The following is a 22,264-nucleotide window of genomic DNA, read 5'->3' as shown; positions in this document are numbered from 1 at the left end:
TGCGCGCATAAGTTGTCTTCATCAATCCATACATTATTAATGAAATATTTATCGATCCTCCAAATCTAAACATTAATATAATGAATTTTATACAAACTAATACTCAATACTTTTTATTAATTTTCAATTGATTCAAGCTGATGGCTACGAGTAATGCTCATTAACAATAACTGGTTACTACACATAAGCTCACAGGCTTTTGGGAAAATACAGTATTTATTATTTTGCAAAGTCGACTTTCTAGAAGTATTTTAAGCCAAGGTGATGATAATGGGATGAATGATAATACAATGAATGTAGAGTTATGAATGAATAAAAATGATTATGCTAAAGGTTAAAAAGGTTATGCTATCCACTTGAATTGATTTGAGTCTACTTTTCAGTCCAGAAATAAATAAACTAGAAGTTTTGAATTTGATTTGATTAAAAACCGAATATAATAGAATGGTTACATTCAATAAACTCTCAGAACTTGAAAATATTTAGCTATTTATTGACCGAGCGAAGTGAGGTCTAAGATTCAATTCGACGGTTTGGCATTTCTCTTAATGTTTAAATGTTTGAATGTTTATATGTTGCGCATTTACGGCGAAACGCGGTAATAGATTTTCATGAAATTTGACAGGTATGTTCCTTTTTTAATTGCGCGTCGACGTATATACAAGGTTTTTGGAAATTTTGCATTTCAAGGATAATATAAAAGGAAAAAGGAGCCTCCTTCATACGCCAATATTAGAGTAAAAAATCAGACAATGGAATTATTCATCATAAATCAGCTGACAAGTGATTACACAGATGTGTGGAGAAGCCAGTCTATTGCTGTATTTCCATAAGGTCTATATAGTTTCAATCAGGTTCTTGTGGATGAGAATACTGCGTGAGGTCTACTGTTCACAGAACTACTAGTAAGGTAATCGTCCACTATTATAAGAGCCCAGCCACACAGAGAGCGATTTGTGGTCCTATAGTCCTATTTCTGTGGTCCTATTTCTGTATCTTTGAGCGATCTAAGATATAGATGAGAAATTTGTGACGAATAATTTGAATAGCCTATATTTGTTGTATACTGTAAACAAAGAAGAATAAGTATCATTCAATTTTAATTGAAATTTCAATTAGATCACCATGTTTAATAAATGGTTTGTATTGTTCAGGTTTGGCAGATGGCTGAGAACATATACAATGATGAAGAACCGGAAACCCCGGCATCTGAACTGGAGCCCGGTGCATCATAAACTCCACGCAAACCATAACTCCTTCTTCGATGAGTATATTCTCGTTCCTCTTCTTAACTGTATGTTTGTATAAGTAATCAATGGATCATTAAATGTATCTACATTTTCCCTATCCTTGACTCTGTTTGAGTTAATTTAGCACTGTGATCGGTATTTTCTGTCTAGAGTGTTTCTGTCATTAATCTGACTTTAGAAATAAACACGTTTGTATTGAAATTTGAATTAAATGTTTGTATTACTGTAACGGTGGTAGATTGTTTTTCCCTTCAATCGCCAACTCAATGTCTCCAAATTTGGTCATCAGGACAACCAACTAATAAACGAGTGGCCTGATCCCTAACAATTCATCCGTATAGTAAAAACAGGAACCCTTAAGAGTAATTTGCACAGCCTCTAAATAACGCATGTTGCACACAGGGACATAAGTAGCATCCACTAGCTACTGCGGAAAAGCGGAATTGGAAATTACATGTACATTCGAATTCCGGACATTTCCAATTCCTCGTTCCCGTAGCAGCTCTACTCTGAATAAAATAAGTTTGGAAACAGACTCGAATTTCTAATTTAACCACAGATTTGTATGTATGTTGACTATTCCCGGTATTCTAAGTGCTCAAAAATTTTTTGAATTGAAGGGTTTATAAAATTGAAAATATTGAAAAAATATGTTTTTATTTGAATATTATTTATCACAGAATTATGGTATGTCGTAATAAGTAAGATTTTTGTTCTGAAAGTTGAAATCTCTAGATCCTCTGTTTTGCGAATATGTCAGTAAAAAAATCTAGAATCAGTAACTGAGACTGAAAAACTGACAGAAAATAGCAGAAAGAGTAACTAGTAACTAGTTTTGATTGTTTCCAAGAAAATTGTGTTAGCCAGCATATTTATGCTTATCATAGAAGGAAAGAATACACCCTACATTACGAAAGCTAGCAGTAAGTCTAGAGGAAGATGGTCTTTTCAATGTCAGTCTATCCTCACTTTCCAATGGTTTGAAGAGCATCGACTTCGGTTACAAGACTCAATTATTTCCGAACGCCACTGTTGGAAAGGGAGGACATATGCATGGCGTTGTAAATTTTCAAAAGATAATAAATTTGAAGAAATTGATGAAACGTGGGGCAATGCTGGGCACAACTTTGGGGAAAGATGAACTGATGAATCTAACATTCATTAAATGGTTCGAGCACAACCTGTTGGAGAATTTGTTCAACGGTCGTAGTAATGAACAACGCACCCTATCAAATGTTTTTGTTTGTGACAATCTTCCAACTTCAGGCTCTCGTCGGAAAGAGGACATGAAACAGTGGCTGGACTGTTATACATGAGGTTAATCATGTACAATATATGAAGAAATCTGAATTGTTTCTGCGAATAGGCCAGAAAAGAAGTACGGTATGTAGTTGATGAGATGTGAGATTGTCACTTCAATCCAATTGAATTGATTTGGGTCCATATTAAAGGCTATGTGGTTCGTTATAATGAAACATCTACTATTACTGAGGTAGGTACTTTATCTCACAAAAGAAGCGATTGAAGTATGCACAAAAAGAAAGACGGAAATTGTTGGGCGTACTGAATTCGTGGAACATGGGCAAATGAAGATATTTTGGAAGAATTTGTGGAGCCTTTTTTCGAAACTTATTAGCTGTACAACTTCAAATGAAACGATACAACTGGAAAAATCATGATGAATGGATGCCAGGTAATAGAAATCCAAAATCTGTCATGAAATATAGACCTTATGGTATAAGGGATATTGGCAAATTTCTAAGAAGATGTTAAATGAAATATTAAGTTATTTCCTTTGAAACCGGAACATGTGTGTAAGCCTAATCCTAGACTGAAGAAGATAAATCAATCAACAATGACTCAAGCTCCAGTAGAAAAGAAGGAGAAGTAGAAGAAAAAGGGAGAGGAAGAACTCGGTGAAGATGATGGTGTTACGGTCATAGAAATGAGTGAATAAGAACAGTCATGAAAATAATTTTAATTATTTCTGAGCAACTTTCTCGCTTTCACTATCCACTTATCTTTTGAAACGAAAACGTTTTTAGAATGTTAAACATTCTTGTTTTCTGCTCGAAATTTCTTTAAATTGACGAACGTAATCATTTATTATTGAAAATAAACTATAGGTCGGATGAGAATGTTCTAGAAACCAATAGAGGGAAAACATTCTCTCCGTTATTTTGATGTAAATATATTATTTATTACGAAGTCCCATTTATTCTATGAGAAGTGGTGTTTGAAATTAAAACGCAATTTTTTCCAATTTTGTAAAAAAATTGAATTTCTTATAACCTTTCGAACATGACATTTTTTCACTAGTGGATGATATTCTACGTACGATTCTGTAGTTAAATTAGAAAATCGAGAAATTTGCAATTTTTCAGTCACGCAACACATATATCGTCATGTACATCATGATACAGTATTAGTTAGTAATGTTCCGGAGCAATGACAGAAAGTTGTTATTGAATGTAAACTTGACATAAGTAATGTAGTCAATAAAAAACTTAAAACTGCGCGGACTCAGGCAGGCCTGACAGACAGATTCAACAGACAGACTCAAGGAATCTTGAATTTATTTATTTTGTTGGCAATTATCTTTATTGAAATAGTAAATTAATTTTGTGTTGGAGTAATTTGAAGCACTAATTCATTATTTTATGTTTTGTAACAGAAATAAAGGCGTCATCTTTATTAGTTTATCTTTATTGAATTCTATAAATCTTTGCAAAGAGATAGTACTTTACTATTATTGATCTTAGAATGAACTCTTCCTTGTCTTGTAGAATAAGGATGTAGTTGGAAAGTGATTTGATACAGTGAAAATGTGTCAAGATCTTTTCACTTTATTCCGTTAAATTGTTTCTTCAAATTCAGCCAACATTTGAAGTAGTCGGGGTCCAATTTCTGGCAGATTTTCTCTCCCCATTTAGTGACAGATAAGCTGAGTGAACTCTCAAACATGAATGCCTGTCAACAAAAACATCCAATAATTAGAATTTAACATAAAAGATCAACTTAGATTCATTCGTCTAAGGTCCGGTCGCACGCACGTCTATCAAATTTAAACGTGATTAACCGGTGATTAATGATGCCATTCCCTTTTCTTATTGCTTTAATGAATGATGTCATTTATACACGGTTAAATATAATATAGCCTACATACATGAAAATACTACCGGAAGTATGTCTGAAGTACTTCCTTATGAATCATGCCATACGCCATGTATTTTTGTTGACTAAAAGAGTCTTTTCCCACCATCAGCTCTGAAACAGTAACTTATTTAACTCTTGATATAGTTTTAAAGTAAAAGTTTATTTTCTAACTGATGAACCGAGTTAACTAAGCCGTTATAACTGAAAGTGAATTCGATGAGCCCCTAACACAGAAGCAAAACATTTGTCACACATGCGGTTCATGATCTGAAAACATTTTAAGTTCCAAATTAAATCAATCAGTAGAAAAAGAATGGATCTGCAACACATAACAAACAACTGCTTACTGATTGATGATAATTAAATATTTTTATCTCAAATAATATGATGTATTCTCATAAATGAGAATGAATTGTTATTTAAATGATAATCCTGGTGTGCTATTGTCAGATTCACTCTAAATCGTTGGAATCGGTTGAATAAGAAGAATTGATGTTTTTTATAAGAAATGCTGATAGTTTAAAGCGAATATCACCATAAATTGTACAAGTAGGATAAGTACCGAAGCTCGTACCAGATAGGCTGCTTACCATAGTACCATCTGCCACCCTGCAAGGTTTCAATGGTGCTTCTGAAGCTGATTTGAAGCATTCGGCATCGGGACCATGAGGAGTCATCATGGAATGAAGGGACGCTCCCCCGGGCATAAAGCCGTCTTCTTTTGCTTCATATTTACCAGTTATAAGTCCCATGAACTCGCTCATACAGTTTCCTATCGAACACAGATAAAATGAAAGGTTTAATTCCTACTTTTAAAAGTGATAAAACATAATTTATCGATGTAGAATACACATTATTTTATTGTACAATTAAAATCACAAAAGATTAAATAAAAAAGTTTATATTGTCTTGAAAAGTAGTTCATATACTATAAAATCACAGTTAATTATTATCAATTTCTAAACATTCATTACTTCACTACTTTCCGTAAATAATTTTTGGTCGATTGTTGTTAAATGTGTTCAAATGAAAGATGACGGAATGCACTATGTGCATATTTAGACTAAATTTTTGCTGTTCATTTTCTAACTTCATCCTAAATTATCTTTTGGTTCAACAAGATAGTTGTGTAATACGTAATAGTAATCCATGTTGGTTACAACATGGGTTTAGCAACTAAGGAAAATATATAAATCACATTAAAATCAAATCAGGAACAATAGAGCAATTTTTCAGACTACAACATGAATAAAAACATATTGAAAGTGCACAGCATCAAATGAAAAATTTAATAACACATAATACGTTTTCTTTACTTTGGGGTTAGCAATGCTGGTTGCTATGAATAAGTCGACGATGATTTTTCTCTACAATAATTATGTACCGTACTACTCTTTCAATATTGCTCAAGTAAATATAGTTTCACTTGGAATAGATAGATTATACTTCTTACTGATAGCATCATCTTCAGCTGACTTCATCATCGATATTTCCCTTGTACTTCTGTTGTGCCTACTAGATTAAAGCAGTGTACTTACTGTGAAAATAAGGAGGTCTGAAAGTATTTTCAGCCACTGACCATCTTGGAGGGAAAATGACAAAGTCAGCTATCGCTGTTCCCGGCTTATTAGAAGAGCAGGTGAGTACTGTGAAAATCGAAGGGTCCTGTAATGAGAGGAAAAACAACCTTGTTTAAACTACTAATTGTCTCCATCTTTATTCTATCTCTCTTCTATAATATGATGAAAGATCTTCGAATTAGGTGTTTGATGCATCAACACGCCTGAACTACCTAACTGATCAACTATTTCTTCTTGCTGAGCATGATGCCGATATGAGCTCCAGGCTTGTGCGTACTGGTATAGATTTGGAATTTTGCATAAAGATTATAAATTTAGAGAGGTTAGTTATTGGCCTATTTTTATTTATTACTGTACTTCCTTATTGAAAAATATTTAAATAATTAATGTCCATTTCGTTTTGAAGATTGCCAAAGCGCGAACAAAAGATCAATAAAATGTAGCCTCTGCCTCTGTATCACAACATCATGGCGTCGTGTTACCAAGCTAGACTCGAAAAAAGGTGATATGGTTTCGTTCCCCCAATCCTGCTATTTTTTTAAGAAATAGAATCATGCGTTGTATTCAACCGATAAGACTTTGTTGTGATAATAATAAGACAATTAGGCCTATATAGCTAACGTGATTGAATACTTGATGAAATATAAATCCGATTCTTCTCTTACTTTAAACGAATAGACAATTATTATAATTCAGCATTAATAATTAATGCATTGCATCAATGTATTGATAAATTTCCACGTACATCTTTTATAATTTGAATGAAGCTAATCAAATAAATTTTCATCTATTTCACTATCCATAACGAACTGCTAGTTAATAATTCGTTATTGAATTTTTTTTACTACAATACACTTTTGAATAGAAGTTATACATATTTTTAAAAAGTTATTACGGAATTTAAAGTTAGTACACGTGAGTACTATTTTTTAAAAACGTTAATTCAAAAACTTGTATTTTCTTTATTAGACAACCGATTATTACTTACACAATGATCGAACGAAACTGTGTTTATGGTCATGAATTTATTCAAATCATATTTGTAAGGAACGTAGTTTCCATGCCAAGCCACTACGTCAAAAGGACTGTGATTTTGTTTAGCAGAAAATAATTTCCCTTGGTATTTGGAAACAATAGAATACTCATCATCCTTGTCTTCGTAATGTGCAACAGGCGTTTGGAAATCTCTCGGATTGGCCAGGCCGTTGGCACCTGGAATGTCCAATAAACCAAATAGCCTCATATTAGATTCGTTCAATTTATTGTAGTTTGTAGTTCCATAATAAAATAACTTTAAAAGTTTTCCAATCAAATGTGTGGACCAAATCAAAATTGTGCATTATTTCCACATTTAAATTTAATTTTTAAATACATCATCATCTTTCCTCTATTGTCCATCAGGTGTACAAGTGTACAATTGAAATTAGTTAATTTTCGGTTGTTTGCTGAAAAACTGTATTGAATTTCTGCCAGAACTGATGTTACATTTCAAGTGTACATTGTTCCAGTTCATAATAAATTCATTTTCAAATTCTTATTTAAATATATTGTGAACAAATATTTGTATAATGAATGAAAATGTAATTAATTGTGTAATATTTCATATTAAAGATATCCATAATGTATAGTTCGATTCCAAAAATACTATTTTTATCTAAAATAGAATATTGCTGACCTATTGGACCAAGATTTGGCAGATCGAAATGACCGTTGAATATTTCCAAAATGTATCCTCTTGCCACTCCGTTAACAGAAACGCTGAACCTCATTCCTTGCTGTAATGTAAATACAACAAATTGTATCATGAAACTTGCACTATTTGAGAGCAATATCCTATATGTACTTGAGCTTTAGAAAAAAAACAACATGATAACCTATAATCCAGTAACAGACACATTTTCTTTTAGAATTTGAGCTTTTTAAATTCATAAAATTAATGCGATGCTCTCAATTTTCAATGTACAAATTAAACTGGAATATCTCAAGCTCTACTTATTTAATATAAAATATTTATCGTACCCCACATTTCATCAGGAATTTGAATACAGTAGTCAGTCAATCATTTTTGAGAGTTTGTTTCAGTCTGGAAGCTTATTGAGACACATTAATATCACTCATCAGCAGAATGAAGCATTTCTATTGAATATGGTGAAAATTGTAAATGAACAAGTATAGATTTAATTGGCTGTATAAATATTTTCACGATTTAATAAATAAAGTTAAATTAGTTTCTCTTCAGATTACATATTGGTTTCCTCCTTTTCTGTGTTCTTAACTCTATCAGTTTAGTCATTTTGATATATTCATTCATTATCAATAATTAATTATCTATGAGAGAACCCGAAAAAAAATCCACAAATACCTTGACCAATCATTCTACTAAATATGATAAGTAAAGTATATAACTTTTATATTATTCTTCAGAGATGAACTACCCTGAATAGACACTTGGACAGAGCTCATTCAATCGTATGTGCTTTCAGCATTGTTTTTCAAGTAAGTAATCCTACAACCTGTTATGATCAGTTTATTTTGTTATTTTTAATTTAATGTATTGTTGGATTTTCATATAAATTGACCAAGAAGCCTTGTGTTGTTCACAATTATTGAAGATTTCACTGACCTGTATCACACATATTTCTGCAGGAGATACATCAATTTTCCCAAACTCCGTTGTTATTCTCAAATTTCCGCTCTGTGGAACTTAAAACATGATATGAAAATACATTAATAATTTAATAAAAATATAGAATTTGATATTTATTTATACCAGAAGATTAACGTTTAAAATGAGGTAGGCATAAGATAATTGTGACATATATATTTTTAGTATATGTATAATAAATGTAAATAAAATCTGCATTTTCACAGTGCGTTTCTAAGATATTGTTTGTCAAAGAGTGTTTACATATTTTGGACCCCTCTGTATATTGAAAACATCTATCATTTCATCTATATATTTTGGGTATGAATATAACAGTAAGTTTCTGAAGGGAAAGCGGAGTTTTGATAAAATAGTATAAAACTTGGACATGGGTTTGCATAATCAAAATTACAAATGAAAGGGACGATAGTTACCTATTAGAAAGTCGCCATCAGAATTATAAAAACATATATTTTTCATAGACTGGTTGCAGGAGTAAACGTGGATAGCAACTCCATGGCGTACTGTAGGATCTCCGGCACCACAAATTGTTTGCATTCCTTCAATGAAATTAATGGATTCTCCAGCATTCGGAAAGCTGAAAGGCTTCCATCGCATCTGCAAATTCAACCTTATTGAGTTGAAAAAATTTAAAATATTACCCTACTACTGTTTGTACGTTTTATTTTCAATATAATCAATTGAAAGCTGAGGTAGATTTATCAAGACCATGATAAAAATGTTATTCTTCTCATTTGTTATTTACATGACATGATGCACTTGTTTGTGTTGGTAAAGTTCATCTATTACCAATTACCGTACGGTAATTGCTTTTCAAATCTTCACGTATAGTTTAGGATTAGTTCCCTACGGAAATAAAAATTTAGCCTATTATCCTGTAACTTCTCCGTAGTTATTCCAATCATATTCTCAGTAGATGCTCAAGTAGAATTCTATCCTCTAAATCTTTTTTTGGAATGTTTATGATGATTCAGTTAATCCCCTGGATATCTCTGGCAACGTGCAAGTGATCCTTTTGTGTTCCTAGTGATAAAGCGGGTAATCCTTTAGTTACTGTCATCACAATTACTTTGTTATTATACAGCCGCGTCTGCTTAATAAGTGTTCGAAGATAAGCAGTCACTATATCAGTGTCATATTTTGTACTGTATAGGAATATCCCAAACTATCTGAAGCACCTGGAAAACACTGGCACTATTCATACTTCTTATAAACGCTGCTTTAGCAAGATGGCTTTTAGAAATTGGTGGGGATACAGCAACACAGCTCATTCAATCTACCCATTATGACCATGAGCTCAGTTTGAAGTTTGGACAATAGGCCTATTCATCTGGAGTGGCCCTAGGACTTCCAATATTAGGCTACCATGATTCAAATCAATAAATAATAGTACTCTATTGCATCGAGTATTGTTCTTTTTTAATTGTTTTTTTTTATTTATATCTTATCTATTTGTATATATTTTATCTTTATTATATATATTATACAGTAATAAAAATTTATTAGATGTATTTAAATCTGCTAATCTTATTTAATCTGCAAAACGGAGAGTAATTTACTGAACGCATTCCCCACACCCAGACTGTGTCTTTGTGGGGAACAAGGGAACATAGACTTAATTTTAATTTGATTTTCCCTTTTACATGTACCTAGGGATATCTTGAGGATGTTTTTGTGCTGTGTGAGCAGAATGATCACTTTCTGTCACTTTTTTGAAAACTTCAAATCATTTTTCCATCAAAACATTTTTAATTTCCAAGCTTAATTCCCATTAATCGTTCTCTAAGCTTTCAAAGACATCCGGGTAAGACAGTATTTTCAAATGCATATTACTCTTACCTGATTAGGATTTGGATGATTACTAGTCCAATCATTTGTGAAGTTGGCTGCCTCAATTGGTGTGAAAGGCTGGTGAATTACGCATGGTCTTATTCTATATAGCCAGGAGCGTTTGTTCTCCAAACGAGGAGCTGCAATAAACACACTACAATAATAGTAATAATTCCTATTAACATAAACTTATCGAAACTCCCACTCCCACCCCTTGTACTGAGGAAGTGGGATAGGTTTAAAGATGCCAGTTTTTGTTGTTATTTTTATCTATCTCGAAAATAGTGCTTCTTATGGACATAAATTATTAATCATATAATCTAAGCAATATTTTGGTATTTTTTGTAAGATCTATTTGAACTTAATGGCGGAGGATTAAGATATTTAAATTTTATGCTAATTTGAAAGTCGGAAAGAGGATCTGTAAAACTTGAAAAGGAAGAACCAGCACTCGCCAGCCAAATGCCACCATAAGAGGACCCCAAATATTTTAGAGCGAAGTACCTTACTAATGATTTTGTAAAAGTTAAAGTTAAAGTAAATTATTTAATTTCTTAAAAGACTTCGTGATGCTATTGTGAAGCAGAAGTCATTTTCATTTTTAATTAAATTTATAACCCCTTGGAGGAGACGATTCCGGCTACCATATTCCCGGACCACATGGAGTTGGATCGACATTGGCGGCTTACAAGAAGATTTTCGACACGTGAGTGATTAAATTTGAATTTAGTGATGGGCGCCCTAGTGCTTCGAAATAATCTGATGATCAAAGCTAGCTCGCCGAAAGGGTTATTATAAATTGAGAAATTAATAAGAGTAATACTTGCGCAAGTAAAAAATTAGTATTAAAGGTATTTAATTGAAAGAAAAATATAGATCAATATTTTAGAAATTTCTATTTAATCAAAGAAGTACGAAATCTAGGCTATCAAACGTATGCATACAATATTTAATTTTTTGCAATACAATTTGCGATAATTTATCATAGTTCTAATTCACTAGATGAATGGCTCTACCTATTCCGTCAGGTGCCGAATCTTGCACCCTGAGATAAATATATATATGCGATACAAATAAATCTACTAAATACTAGAGATTTTAATATATATATATATATTTGGATTATTAGTGGCTAATTTATCAAGCTGATCTTAGAGCACACATTTGTTGATTGAATTATCCAAGTCGACAAGTATTAGCAAGCGTATATCGCAGCTACATGCAAAAGAATGCATATGATTTTAAGATAAAGGCACATGGTAATGATTCGTGCCATAAATCTAGAATATATAGTTTAGCCTGTGATATTTTTATTGATTTCAATTATTGTTCTATTTTTATATTATATTTTTTATCGCTCTATATATATTTTTTGCCTCGATTTATTTTTTGCATTATTTGTGTAATATATGTATGAAACTTTCATGGTGTGCAATTTATTTTTTATTCCTCAACACTATAGTATAAGTATCATATTTTATATATATATTTATTATTTATTGAATTACAAGAGTTATAGGAGAAGCCCATATCTAGGCTTATCAAGATTTTTTAAGACTGAATACTATTAGAAAACCACGACCTAATTGTATTAAATCTCATGCTTTACCGACTGATGCCAAGCAGGAGGCTAATCGTTATTTAAATATAAAGAATAACGTGACACAAAGACATGTCGTACCAACGTGGGACTGATGATGAGAGCCAAGCTCATTAAATAATTATTTGAAATTAAGTCAATAACCATATTGAAAATTATAGATAACTTATACGAGTTGTGAGGAAAACTGGCGAAGGGAAATTTGTATTACTTTTTGGGGAAACAAGAGCTTTAAATAGAGAGAAATTATATGTTTTAAAGAAAATTTTATATTATTAGTACTGTGAAAAATTACATGTTTATAAAGAGAGATTATATTTTATAAGCCTAAACTGCTATTACTTTCTAGTCAAAAATATATTAGGTGTTTAAGCCGGTTGGAAAATAAGTCGCAGCCTGTAAACTAGCCAAAAGTAAATCAACAAAACATTGGGGGCGCTAGAGCATTGTAAAAAACTTAAGTATAAATACCTTGTTGTAAGAGTATCCAAACACTTTACACATCACTGTTCACTGTAAGTCCCGATTTGTGTCTTTTTTTTTTTTTTTTTTAAGCATTCTCGCTTATCATTTTTGTCACTGTTTAATTAGCATTTATCATATTTGACATAATGAATCACACTCCCGCAAACTCTGAAGTTTCATATATGTACGGCGGTTGCACAGATCCCACTTTGTCGACTCCAAGCACATCAAACCCCACCACGGTAGATGCCAATACGCCACGAGAAAGGGAACCAGGAAGCGTCGGGTCGATAGTCTTCGATCCACCAGGTCTGCAACCTCTATCATCCACTCGAATCGACGCCGCTGACACACCATTGAATCAACGGATAGTAGAGATCAACTTTGAAGGGGGCGAGGAGCAGCCTGCCGAACCCGCATCTCCAGAGGCCGAGTCACATCTGAGCAAACAAAGTCTATTTTCAGTCACAGAGCTAGATCCTTTTCAAAAAGTAATGATGGAACAAACTAGCAGTATGTTCAATATTATGCTACAAAACACAATGGACAAAATGATGCAGGAGATTAAAAAAGAGAATGTGGAAATGAAAGAGGCAAATAAGCAAACAATGGAACAGGGCATGAAAGAGACAGCGGGCGCTATAAAATCAGTAGAACGACGGTTGGATACTATTGAGGCTAAAGTAGAGAATCATAGGAAGAATTAAAAGCAATGATAAATCTACAGAAAGAAAGTCAGGATAAAGTTACGGCAGGATTATCGGAAAGGTTGGATACGGTTACATGTGAACTCAATGAAAGGATAGATAACCTAAATACACAAATCACTACACCTATTCAGGATATAACCAATAACATTAAGGCCGATTGCCACCAAGAAATCCATAAACAAATTACCGTTGCCAATCAAACATTAACAACTACAGTTGACAAAAATATTAACAGTATTAAAGAAATACAAAATAAACAGATTAATATGTCCACAAAAATGAACCAACTGCAAGGTAGCATCAATCAAAATACTGAAACCTGTAAAGCTTTAAACGGAACTCTACTAATTCAAAAATCCACTCTGACTCAATTAAATCAAGAAGTAAACGCAAATAAAATTACACATAATAGTCAATGGCAGATAACACAGGAAAAAATAACAGCATTGGAAAATCATATTCAACAACAACCTCAAGGGATTCAAACAGACAACCTCAACGTACATAGTATATTACAAGGACTAGGAAAATTTGATAATACTGATCGCCATTTGCAACCTCAACCATTCATTGATCAGATAAAATTAGTACAAACTCTTGCACCTACCTCTTGGAATTTTTGGCGTCTTCGTTTGACTAATTTATTGATTGGCGAACCCCTGATGTTCTTTCGGAGTAGAGCCCATGAATTTACATCATTGGATGAGTTTGTAGCTGTCTTCCTGGAACAGTATTGGAGCAGAAGTAACAGTTGGACGTGCTAGCGGACATCATATCATGCGAGTTCAACCCTAACTTAGACGGTGCATGTACCACTTTCGTCACTGCCCTACAGTTTAAAAATTCTCAATTGAGCGAGCCCATTAATGAATCGGCATTAGCAAGTATTATTTTAAAGAAGCTACCGTATCAAGTTAGAATGGCACTCGCCACACAACCCATTACTGATTGCAAGCAGCTGATTAATCATTTATATGGCATACAGTCTGCAATGGCAATATCAAACCACCGCTCAGACCAGAGATACGCATCAAATCAACATAATTCAAAATTTAATCCGCATAACAGCCAAAAATATGAACCGGTATCATATGATCGCTACCGATCTGCTCCTCAATTTGAACGCCGCTATGAGCACAGGCAAAATGGTAATTGGAATAATGAAAAATTTCAAAATCGTACAACCAACCACTATGCCCAGCAGAGCAATCGTAGGAATCACTATGATGGCCGTGATCGATTAAACTCACATAATAATCACACACAAAACAGTTATAACAGAAATTATAAACCGCCACCTCAACAAGTAAGTACAAATTATACACTAGCACATGCAATAGGATTGAATCAACAAAAAACCCGGAACCCAGCACCCAACGACCCGCCACCACATATACAGGAAACTACAGCTAATAAACCATGGCTATATGATACCCCCGATACAGCAAGCACACGCTCAAGTGAAACAAACCAAGAAAAGCAGGATATTTCAACATCATACACCACCTTTAGAAATGACTTACCGAAAATATTATTAGAAGAACCGAAGCCAATACAAGACAGCCTACTACACAAAACCGCCGCCAAACATGCAATTAAAGCCAGCCGCAAACATCAATCCCTACTAAGTATCCTGTTCCCCGCCGAAGAGCAACCCGCCACCGAAGAATCACTACCGGCCACAACCCTACAACCAGAACCGATACACTATAATAATGCTAAAATCCCACCACTGCCAAAAATAAACAGTTGCCAGAAGGAGACCGCCACCATGCACCCGCGCACAGAATCTATGCACCCATATCATTGTACCCCACAGAAGCGGACCAAGGACCCCAAGATGGAAGACCGAAAGGACGGACTACCGGACAAAAGGAGCGACCACCGCAAGGCCCGGAGACGGAGGCGCCCGAGGACACCCGACCAGCATCAGGACGAGGAGGACAGCATACAGGACCGTAGGAGCATGCATCGTAAGGCCCGGAGGCGTAGAAAGCGAAGGAGGAACCACGCGCGCGCATACCGGCCGCATGCACGCTTCAAGAGGCCAAGGAGGATTCCGGACCGGCACCAAGGAGGACAGGAAGAGATTGCCGACGTCATGCATCCGCGGCACATACGTTTCAAGAGGGCAAACCAGCTATGTGAACGGAAGAATAGGCCAAAGGAATATGATAAAAACGGAGCTGCTTACGAAACTACTATGGATTCATGCGTGGAGGATAATTATAAAGTGGACTACTTATTGAGGTTAATTAAGGATAAACGGTGTTTGAGAAGAATGGAAGCAATAAAAAGTTTATTGTTGTGAGCCTACTAATTTATAATGAACCAAGATCGAGAATATTAGGTGAAAATAAGCAGGATGCAGATGCATTAAGACTACAGGATAATTGGAATAAGAATGGATTGAAAGGAACTACCATTAATGAATCAAGGAATTATTTAAAAAAGTATACAAGATACAAGGGCTTTAAATTTATGAAGGAAATTATCAATTAGGACAGCCTCACCAACGGATAGCAGATAACCGAACGGCCTACAGCAACATCTACAAACAAAATGCAAAGAAGATGCAAGTAAATCACAACATTTCCACATGCAATATCGTCGAATTTCAAATAAATATGATAAGAAATCAAGGAAAACATTATTATCAAACCGATTACTAACCTTCCTTAATAAATTTAATATTGGTATAGGACCTCGTGGCAACAATCCAATGTTTAATTCCTTCCAGCCGTTAGAAGCCTGCAATAAGGAAAAGAACAATTTTTAAATATGTAATTAAATTATATACATCAGATAAAAAAGGACACAAGCGGGGATAATAAAATTAAAATTTGTTAATTACCTTTTTAAGAGAAAAAATTGAGCAGTTAGGTTAATAGTTATGAAACTCGACAGCGATTCTGTAGAACCAGTGACCAGCTGGCCAAAGCCACCAAATCAAATGATGTAATGTCTGTTGAACATATGTTTATAAAAAGAAATACTGTACCCAAAAAGTTATTTATTATTGTTATTTATTATATTTATTAATGTCGATATATTTATTTATATGTTTTATATTTATTACTTTTAATTATGCCACGTTTGTTACCTGAAAAGAGTTAAAGTGAATACAAGCTACCAAAAAACCAAAAGCCATTAGCAAAAGAAAAGTATTGTACCTGATGTATAGAAAATTATTTATATTAAGACCTAAGAAATACTATAAGACATAAGCCCAGAAGTTTGTGAATCGAAATTATTGTCTAAAAGGAATCATTGTGAGAATTATGAAATGTGTGTAGTTAGGTTGGTGGCCCTGCAAGCGGCGAATTTAAAAATTACTATATGTTTTAAGTGCTGTCAGGAAGAGTACGTTTAGAAGTTATATTTATGATATTTTATGTGTGTGTTGAGGAGGAGAATTGTTATTGTATTTGATAAAGGTATAAAGGAGATGCAGCAAATATGTCTGCGAACTGTGATAGAAGTATGAGAGTATAATTTATAAATAAAGTATAGTGTATATCGATGTATTGAAGGGTGGGTTTTCATTAAAAACATTGTGATTCTCAAATATTTTGAATTCAAACCCAGGGGCGCGTGTAACATATTAAATCTGGGTAGATAAAAAGCCCTAACAGAAATAGTAATAGGTCTAAAAATAAAGTAATTGGCTAATATCGCCAAGCAGATAATAACTAAGATTAGATAGCATCAGCTTATTCTGGCTAAATGGTACAAGAACCTAAAAAGGATTTGAAGGAAGTTTATTGCTCATAAATAGATTATTATATAAAATATTTGAAGATTGAGGTTATGTACATGTATTCACGGATCGGTGACCTAGAGATCGATCAAACCGAAGAACGTAGAATCTGACCAAAACCCCTTGGCAGAGCTTTATTGCAATCAGATGGTGTGCAATATGAAAAAACACCCGTCCACGTGGCTAATTATTAGGTAGCATGGAATTAATATTAATGTATAGAATATTAACTAGCATGCAAAGAGCATAAATAAAAAACCAAATAAAAATAATTAATGTATTCAGGAAATAAGAGTTACCAGGCGCATGAATACCGAATAAAATTTGCATGCACCAATAGTAAAACGGCAGTTAATAGGCGGCAACTGTAGGCCAGTTCAAAAATATTTCTATATATTTATATAAATGTACTAGATTTTGTGTTAAAATTTGTGTAATCTATGTTATCGATATGGCTCGAATGCAAAGAAATTATTAATCATATAATCTAAGCAATATTTTGGTATTTTTTGTAAGATCTATTTGAACTTAATGGCGGAGGACTAAGATATTTAAATTTTATGCTAATTTGAAAGTCGGAAAGAGGATCTGTAAAACTTGAGAAGGAAGAACCAGCACTCGCCAGCCAAATGCCACCATAAGAGGACCCCAAATATTTTAGAGCGAGTACCTTACTAATGATTTTGTAAAAGTTAAAGTTAAAGTAAATTATTAATTTCTTAAAAGACTTCGTGATGCTATTGTGAAGCAGAAGTCATTTTCATTTTTAATTAAATTTATAACCCCTTGGAGGAGACGATTCCGGCTACCATATTCCCGGACCACATGGAGTTGGATCGACATCGGCGGCTTACAAGAAGATTTTCGACACGTGAGTGATTAATTTGAATTAGTGATGGGCGCCCTAGTGCTTCGAAATAATCTGATGATCAAAGCTAGCTCGCCGAAAGGGTTATTATAAATTGAGAAATTAATAAGAGTAATACTTGCGCAAGTAAAAATTAGTATTAAAGGTATTTAATTGAAAGAAAAATATAGATCAATATTTTAGAAATTTCTATTTAATCAAAGAAGTACGAAATCTAGGCTATCAAACGTATGCATACAATATTTAATTTTTTGCAATACAATTTGCGATAATTTATCATAGTTCTAATTCACTAGATGAATGGCTCTACCTATTCCGTCAGGTGCCGAATCTTGCACCCTGAGATAAATATATATATGCGATACAAATAAATCTACTAAATACTAGAGATTTTAATATATATATATATTTGGATTATTAGTGGCTAATTTATCAAGCTGATCTTAGAGCACACATTTTTGATTGAATTATCCAAGTCGACAAGTATTAGCAAGCGTATATCGCAGCTACATGCAAAAGAATGCATATGATTTTAAGATAAAGGCACATGGTAATGATTCGTGCCATAAATCTAGAATATATAGTTTAGCCTGTGATATTTTATAGAACCGTTACAAGAACAATCTCTTTCATTTTTCTTCATATGGTGAAGAAATGAGTATGTTAGAAATAAAAATAAACATCTTGGAGCATACAATTTTAAAAAAGGGTACCAAGATTTTTATTTCTATTAAAGAGTAGCCCCAACGAAAAAAGACAATGAGTATGGTAGTTGTAGCACCATAGTAATAGTACAACATGTACAAGTTTATTATTGTAAATGGAAAAACACAATGAGTAGGTATTGATTGAATAAATGAATAATTGTAATGTCAGTATGGTAGTATTAGTAGTACTGTAGCTTAATATAGGTACCGTGATCCACAGGAGAAAGATTGATTTGATTAGGTACAGTAGGCTACCTACCTGTGAATGCTGTTCCAGATAATTGCTCTGCATACAAGCCGTAAGGGCATTTCTGAGGGCTGTTCTGTTTCTTAGGAAGAGCCCCGGGACAACGCGGGTCCTCTGATGAGAACTCATTCCCAAAACCACACAGATACTAAAATCAAAACATCAGCATTCAATTTAATGATTTAATAAAAATGATATCAAGCTTGGCTTGTACTTATTTACAAAAGCAAGTACCTACCGGAACCTACTTCCATCTTGATGATTTTTAAGCTCTGATTTCTTGGTTTTATAGTGCAAAAATTTCTCAATTTCAAGGTGGAGCAAATTTATGTAAATGATTGACAAATTCAGCAATCACTTTACAAAAATAAGTCATATTTTGATGGTTGAATAATTATTTTGCAAGCCTCCCTTCAATTAAATAATGATGTTCTATTGTTCAATTCTACATAACGCCATATCATTTATGGAATTTTTTGGGGTTTAGATATAAGAATGATAAACTTATATAAAATTATTTTATTGGCAAAATTAATCGTATTATTGTGTACTCTACCTTGCATTATTATGATCTGACTGTCAAAGCTCATAAACATTTATTGTAACATCAATAAGAACCTAAAACTGTAGGTCCATTCATCACTCATTGTCACCCGCCTCATTACCCATGCACAAGCCTAGTACTCATGTGGGCATCATCCTCAGAAAAAAGAAGTGTTGTAAACATGAACTGAAAGAACAATCTTCAATCAGAATTGAGAGCAGCGTTTATTAACTGACTTATTGCGTAATATTTTTGATAAACAAATTCAGGTAAATAAATATGTAAATTAATTCTTCCAAGAGATGCAACCAGTCGAAGAGAGAGATTAGAAAGAAACAGCAGTGGCTAATAGCCAAAACAAGTTCTACACTAAATCGTAAGACAACACAAGAACTCAAGTATCAATTCGAAGATAAACAAACTGGAATTCATAACAAATCTTTCCACCTTATTTTCTAAATTCATTTCATTTTCTTCACACTAAAGGATAAAGGCTATTATCTTCGCTACTATATCATTAATATACTGTATAGTATAGCCTATGTTCTTTAGCAAACTTAACTTACAGTATCCTCGATCTTGAATTAATTTAATTTGATTTTCATCTTATAACAAGTTTTTTTAGACTTTTCAACGTAATGCATTCATTTATAAAATATAAAAATTGAACTCTAATCATTAGTGGAAAAGAATGTCTGAAAAATGTATGTGAAAGCAATCACCAAAAACTGATCATTTCCGGGGAGAAATTTACATTGATTGAAAAATTGATAACAGTGAGATAGACCTAATAGGCGTTGCAAGAAGCCGGCATTTTCTCGCGTTACTATTGTAAATAATATTTCTCCTTTTATTCTTTTTTCTCCTTTAATAAATATCAAGTTTTTCAAAGCAGTTGGCAAAGTATTTCAGCAACTATACATGGGGTATAACAATATCTATTTAAATACAATGAAGTCATTGACATACGGTAATTGACGGTAGTCCTGTATCCAATAAAAATTACTGAATGAAATTTCATAGCCCACAGTGTTAATTTTTTATTGACTTTTGTAAATTATGTAAACCGTGAACAATCAGCGTGATGAATACGCTACAATGATATTTTCATTTTTACATTATTGATTGCATTATTTTAATGAAATTATAATTTAACGTCCAATTATATTGATAACCAACAATTATTCTAATACTGGAGCATGATTTATGAAAAAGTTTATATTAAACCTATTAGTCTACTCTACTTCATTTTATCATGTTTCCAATGAAATAAAAAAACTTATATTTCTAGAAGTATATTTCTTACTCTTTACAGAGAGCTCTAGATATGTTTTGGCTTTTCATTTTCTATACTGCTCTGTTTGGTAATTCTGTTGTTTTGCATTTGTGATTTTAAGTCTTATGCACCAATTATAATGTTTTAATTCCTATTAGGCCCGTATATTATTTTATTCATTTATTTCTATTAACAAGAATCTTCAATTCTAATGATGAGCTGCAGAAAAAATATTTGGATTTTATTTATTTCTATTAGCCTACCGGTACCAAAAATCTTCAATTCTAATGATGAGCTATAGAAAAAATATTTGGATTGTAAATCCAAAGAGGATTTGAAGATTTAGATTTTAAAACCAATTACCTTCAATTCAGATGACATCAGAGCTCTAGCTCAATCTAACGAACTTCCAATGTAAAAATAAATGAATAAGCTCAATTCTCACAGTGAATAAAATTGAATAGTGACTAGCTGGATCGGAGTCGCATGCTGTTTATATCAACTTGGGGGAGAGTGGTGGGAGAAACAAGTTGAATTTACACAAAGTGAAGGTCAAAAATAAGGAACGCTGCTTTTCTGAAAAACCAATCTAACCCAAAACCCAATTTCTGGATTGTCACCAATTTCTAATAATTCTATATTTGAAATATTTGATTTTGATATTTTATCAGTCATATTTGACTTGAAATTTCTAATCAACACCAAAGAAGCCAACGAAAATTAAAATTTCACTCAATTTCTTTTACCATTAATAGAATTATAGAAATTTTATTGGCAACATTTGCATGAATATCGGTGACTTGTGATAATCTTCAAATGAACTTATTGTCCTGATGAGGACACTTTTTAGCATTAACAATGATTATTTTAATTGTCTCATTTTATATACTGTACTATGAAACTTGAGCTCATAAATCATTTCACAATTTTAATTAAGTAGAATAGATATATACGGTAGACATTATAAACAATTATTTTGTATACATTAAGGCATTCTATGTATAATCATGCATTTTTTATTATTTTCAATTGACAATACTGTATAGTAATTATAATAATTTAGATTTACTAATACTAACATGTCACCAGTCATATGAGTGAAACTCAAAAACTTGATGTAATGTGACAATGAATGAATAAATAAATAATCAATTGCCATTATCATCACCACTGTTGTGCTTGTGACAAATTGTGAAGATATTATAATGATCAGTTGAAAAATTATAAATACACACCCTTGACTATCTGTTAATTTTTATCAATAGTTTTGTAATTTTTCTTAACATTATATTAAGAAATTATTTATTAGGTTGAAGCAGTTTTGTAAACTAAAGCTAAAACAAACTAATTTGTGTTCAATCATGTTTATTCAAATTATCTAATATTCAGAATGCGTTTGACCATAATACTGTTATGAAAAACCATTTATTCAGTTCTGGTATTTTTACAAAATTCATAGTTTATAATTTTTAATATTTTACAATAGGATTAATTAATTTATTTATTTATGGCTTCTTGCCATCTATATTGCAGACCTATTTTCGTATTGCTTCTATATTCTTCCACAATATATTCTTGAATTTCCAACTTTTCTTGCCCATTCGAA

At 32.8% G+C, this 22,264-nt stretch overlaps 2 protein-coding genes across 2 annotated transcripts in view; one reads left to right on the top strand and one right to left on the bottom strand.

Moving 5' to 3' along the window:
- LOC111047479 (chromatin assembly factor 1 p55 subunit) overlaps nucleotides 1–1,479 on the top strand; it is a 32,483-nt gene extending 31,004 nt beyond the window's left edge. Inside the window, exon 10 of the mRNA XM_022333239.2 lies at nucleotides 1,155–1,479. Within this exon, the coding sequence (XP_022188931.1) occupies nucleotides 1,155–1,235 (81 nt within the window). The 3' untranslated portion in view covers nucleotides 1,236–1,479. The remainder of the gene's footprint in view (nucleotides 1–1,154) is intronic.
- A 2,456-nt stretch (nucleotides 1,480–3,935) lies between these two features.
- On the bottom strand, nucleotides 3,936–21,170 carry LOC111047478 (homogentisate 1,2-dioxygenase-like). The gene is made up of 10 exons (XM_022333238.2): nucleotides 21,022–21,170; nucleotides 18,851–18,986; nucleotides 10,491–10,621; nucleotides 9,065–9,248; nucleotides 8,610–8,689; nucleotides 7,662–7,761; nucleotides 6,975–7,198; nucleotides 5,945–6,071; nucleotides 4,997–5,178; nucleotides 3,936–4,220 (listed from the first exon to the last, which is right to left on the bottom strand). The coding sequence occupies exons 1-10, from the start codon at nucleotides 21,037–21,039 to the stop codon at nucleotides 4,092–4,094; spliced, it is 1,311 nt and encodes a 436-aa protein (XP_022188930.1). The 5' UTR covers nucleotides 21,040–21,170; the 3' UTR covers nucleotides 3,936–4,091.
- Between the last annotated feature and the right edge of the window lie 1,094 nt (nucleotides 21,171–22,264).

This window comes from Nilaparvata lugens, chromosome 1 (genome assembly GCF_014356525.2).
Source record: "Nilaparvata lugens isolate BPH chromosome 1, ASM1435652v1, whole genome shotgun sequence".
NCBI classification, from domain to species: Eukaryota; Metazoa; Arthropoda; class Insecta; order Hemiptera; family Delphacidae; genus Nilaparvata; species Nilaparvata lugens.
Note: the sequence above shows the minus strand (reverse complement) of the source record. Positions and strands in the feature narration are given on the sequence as shown.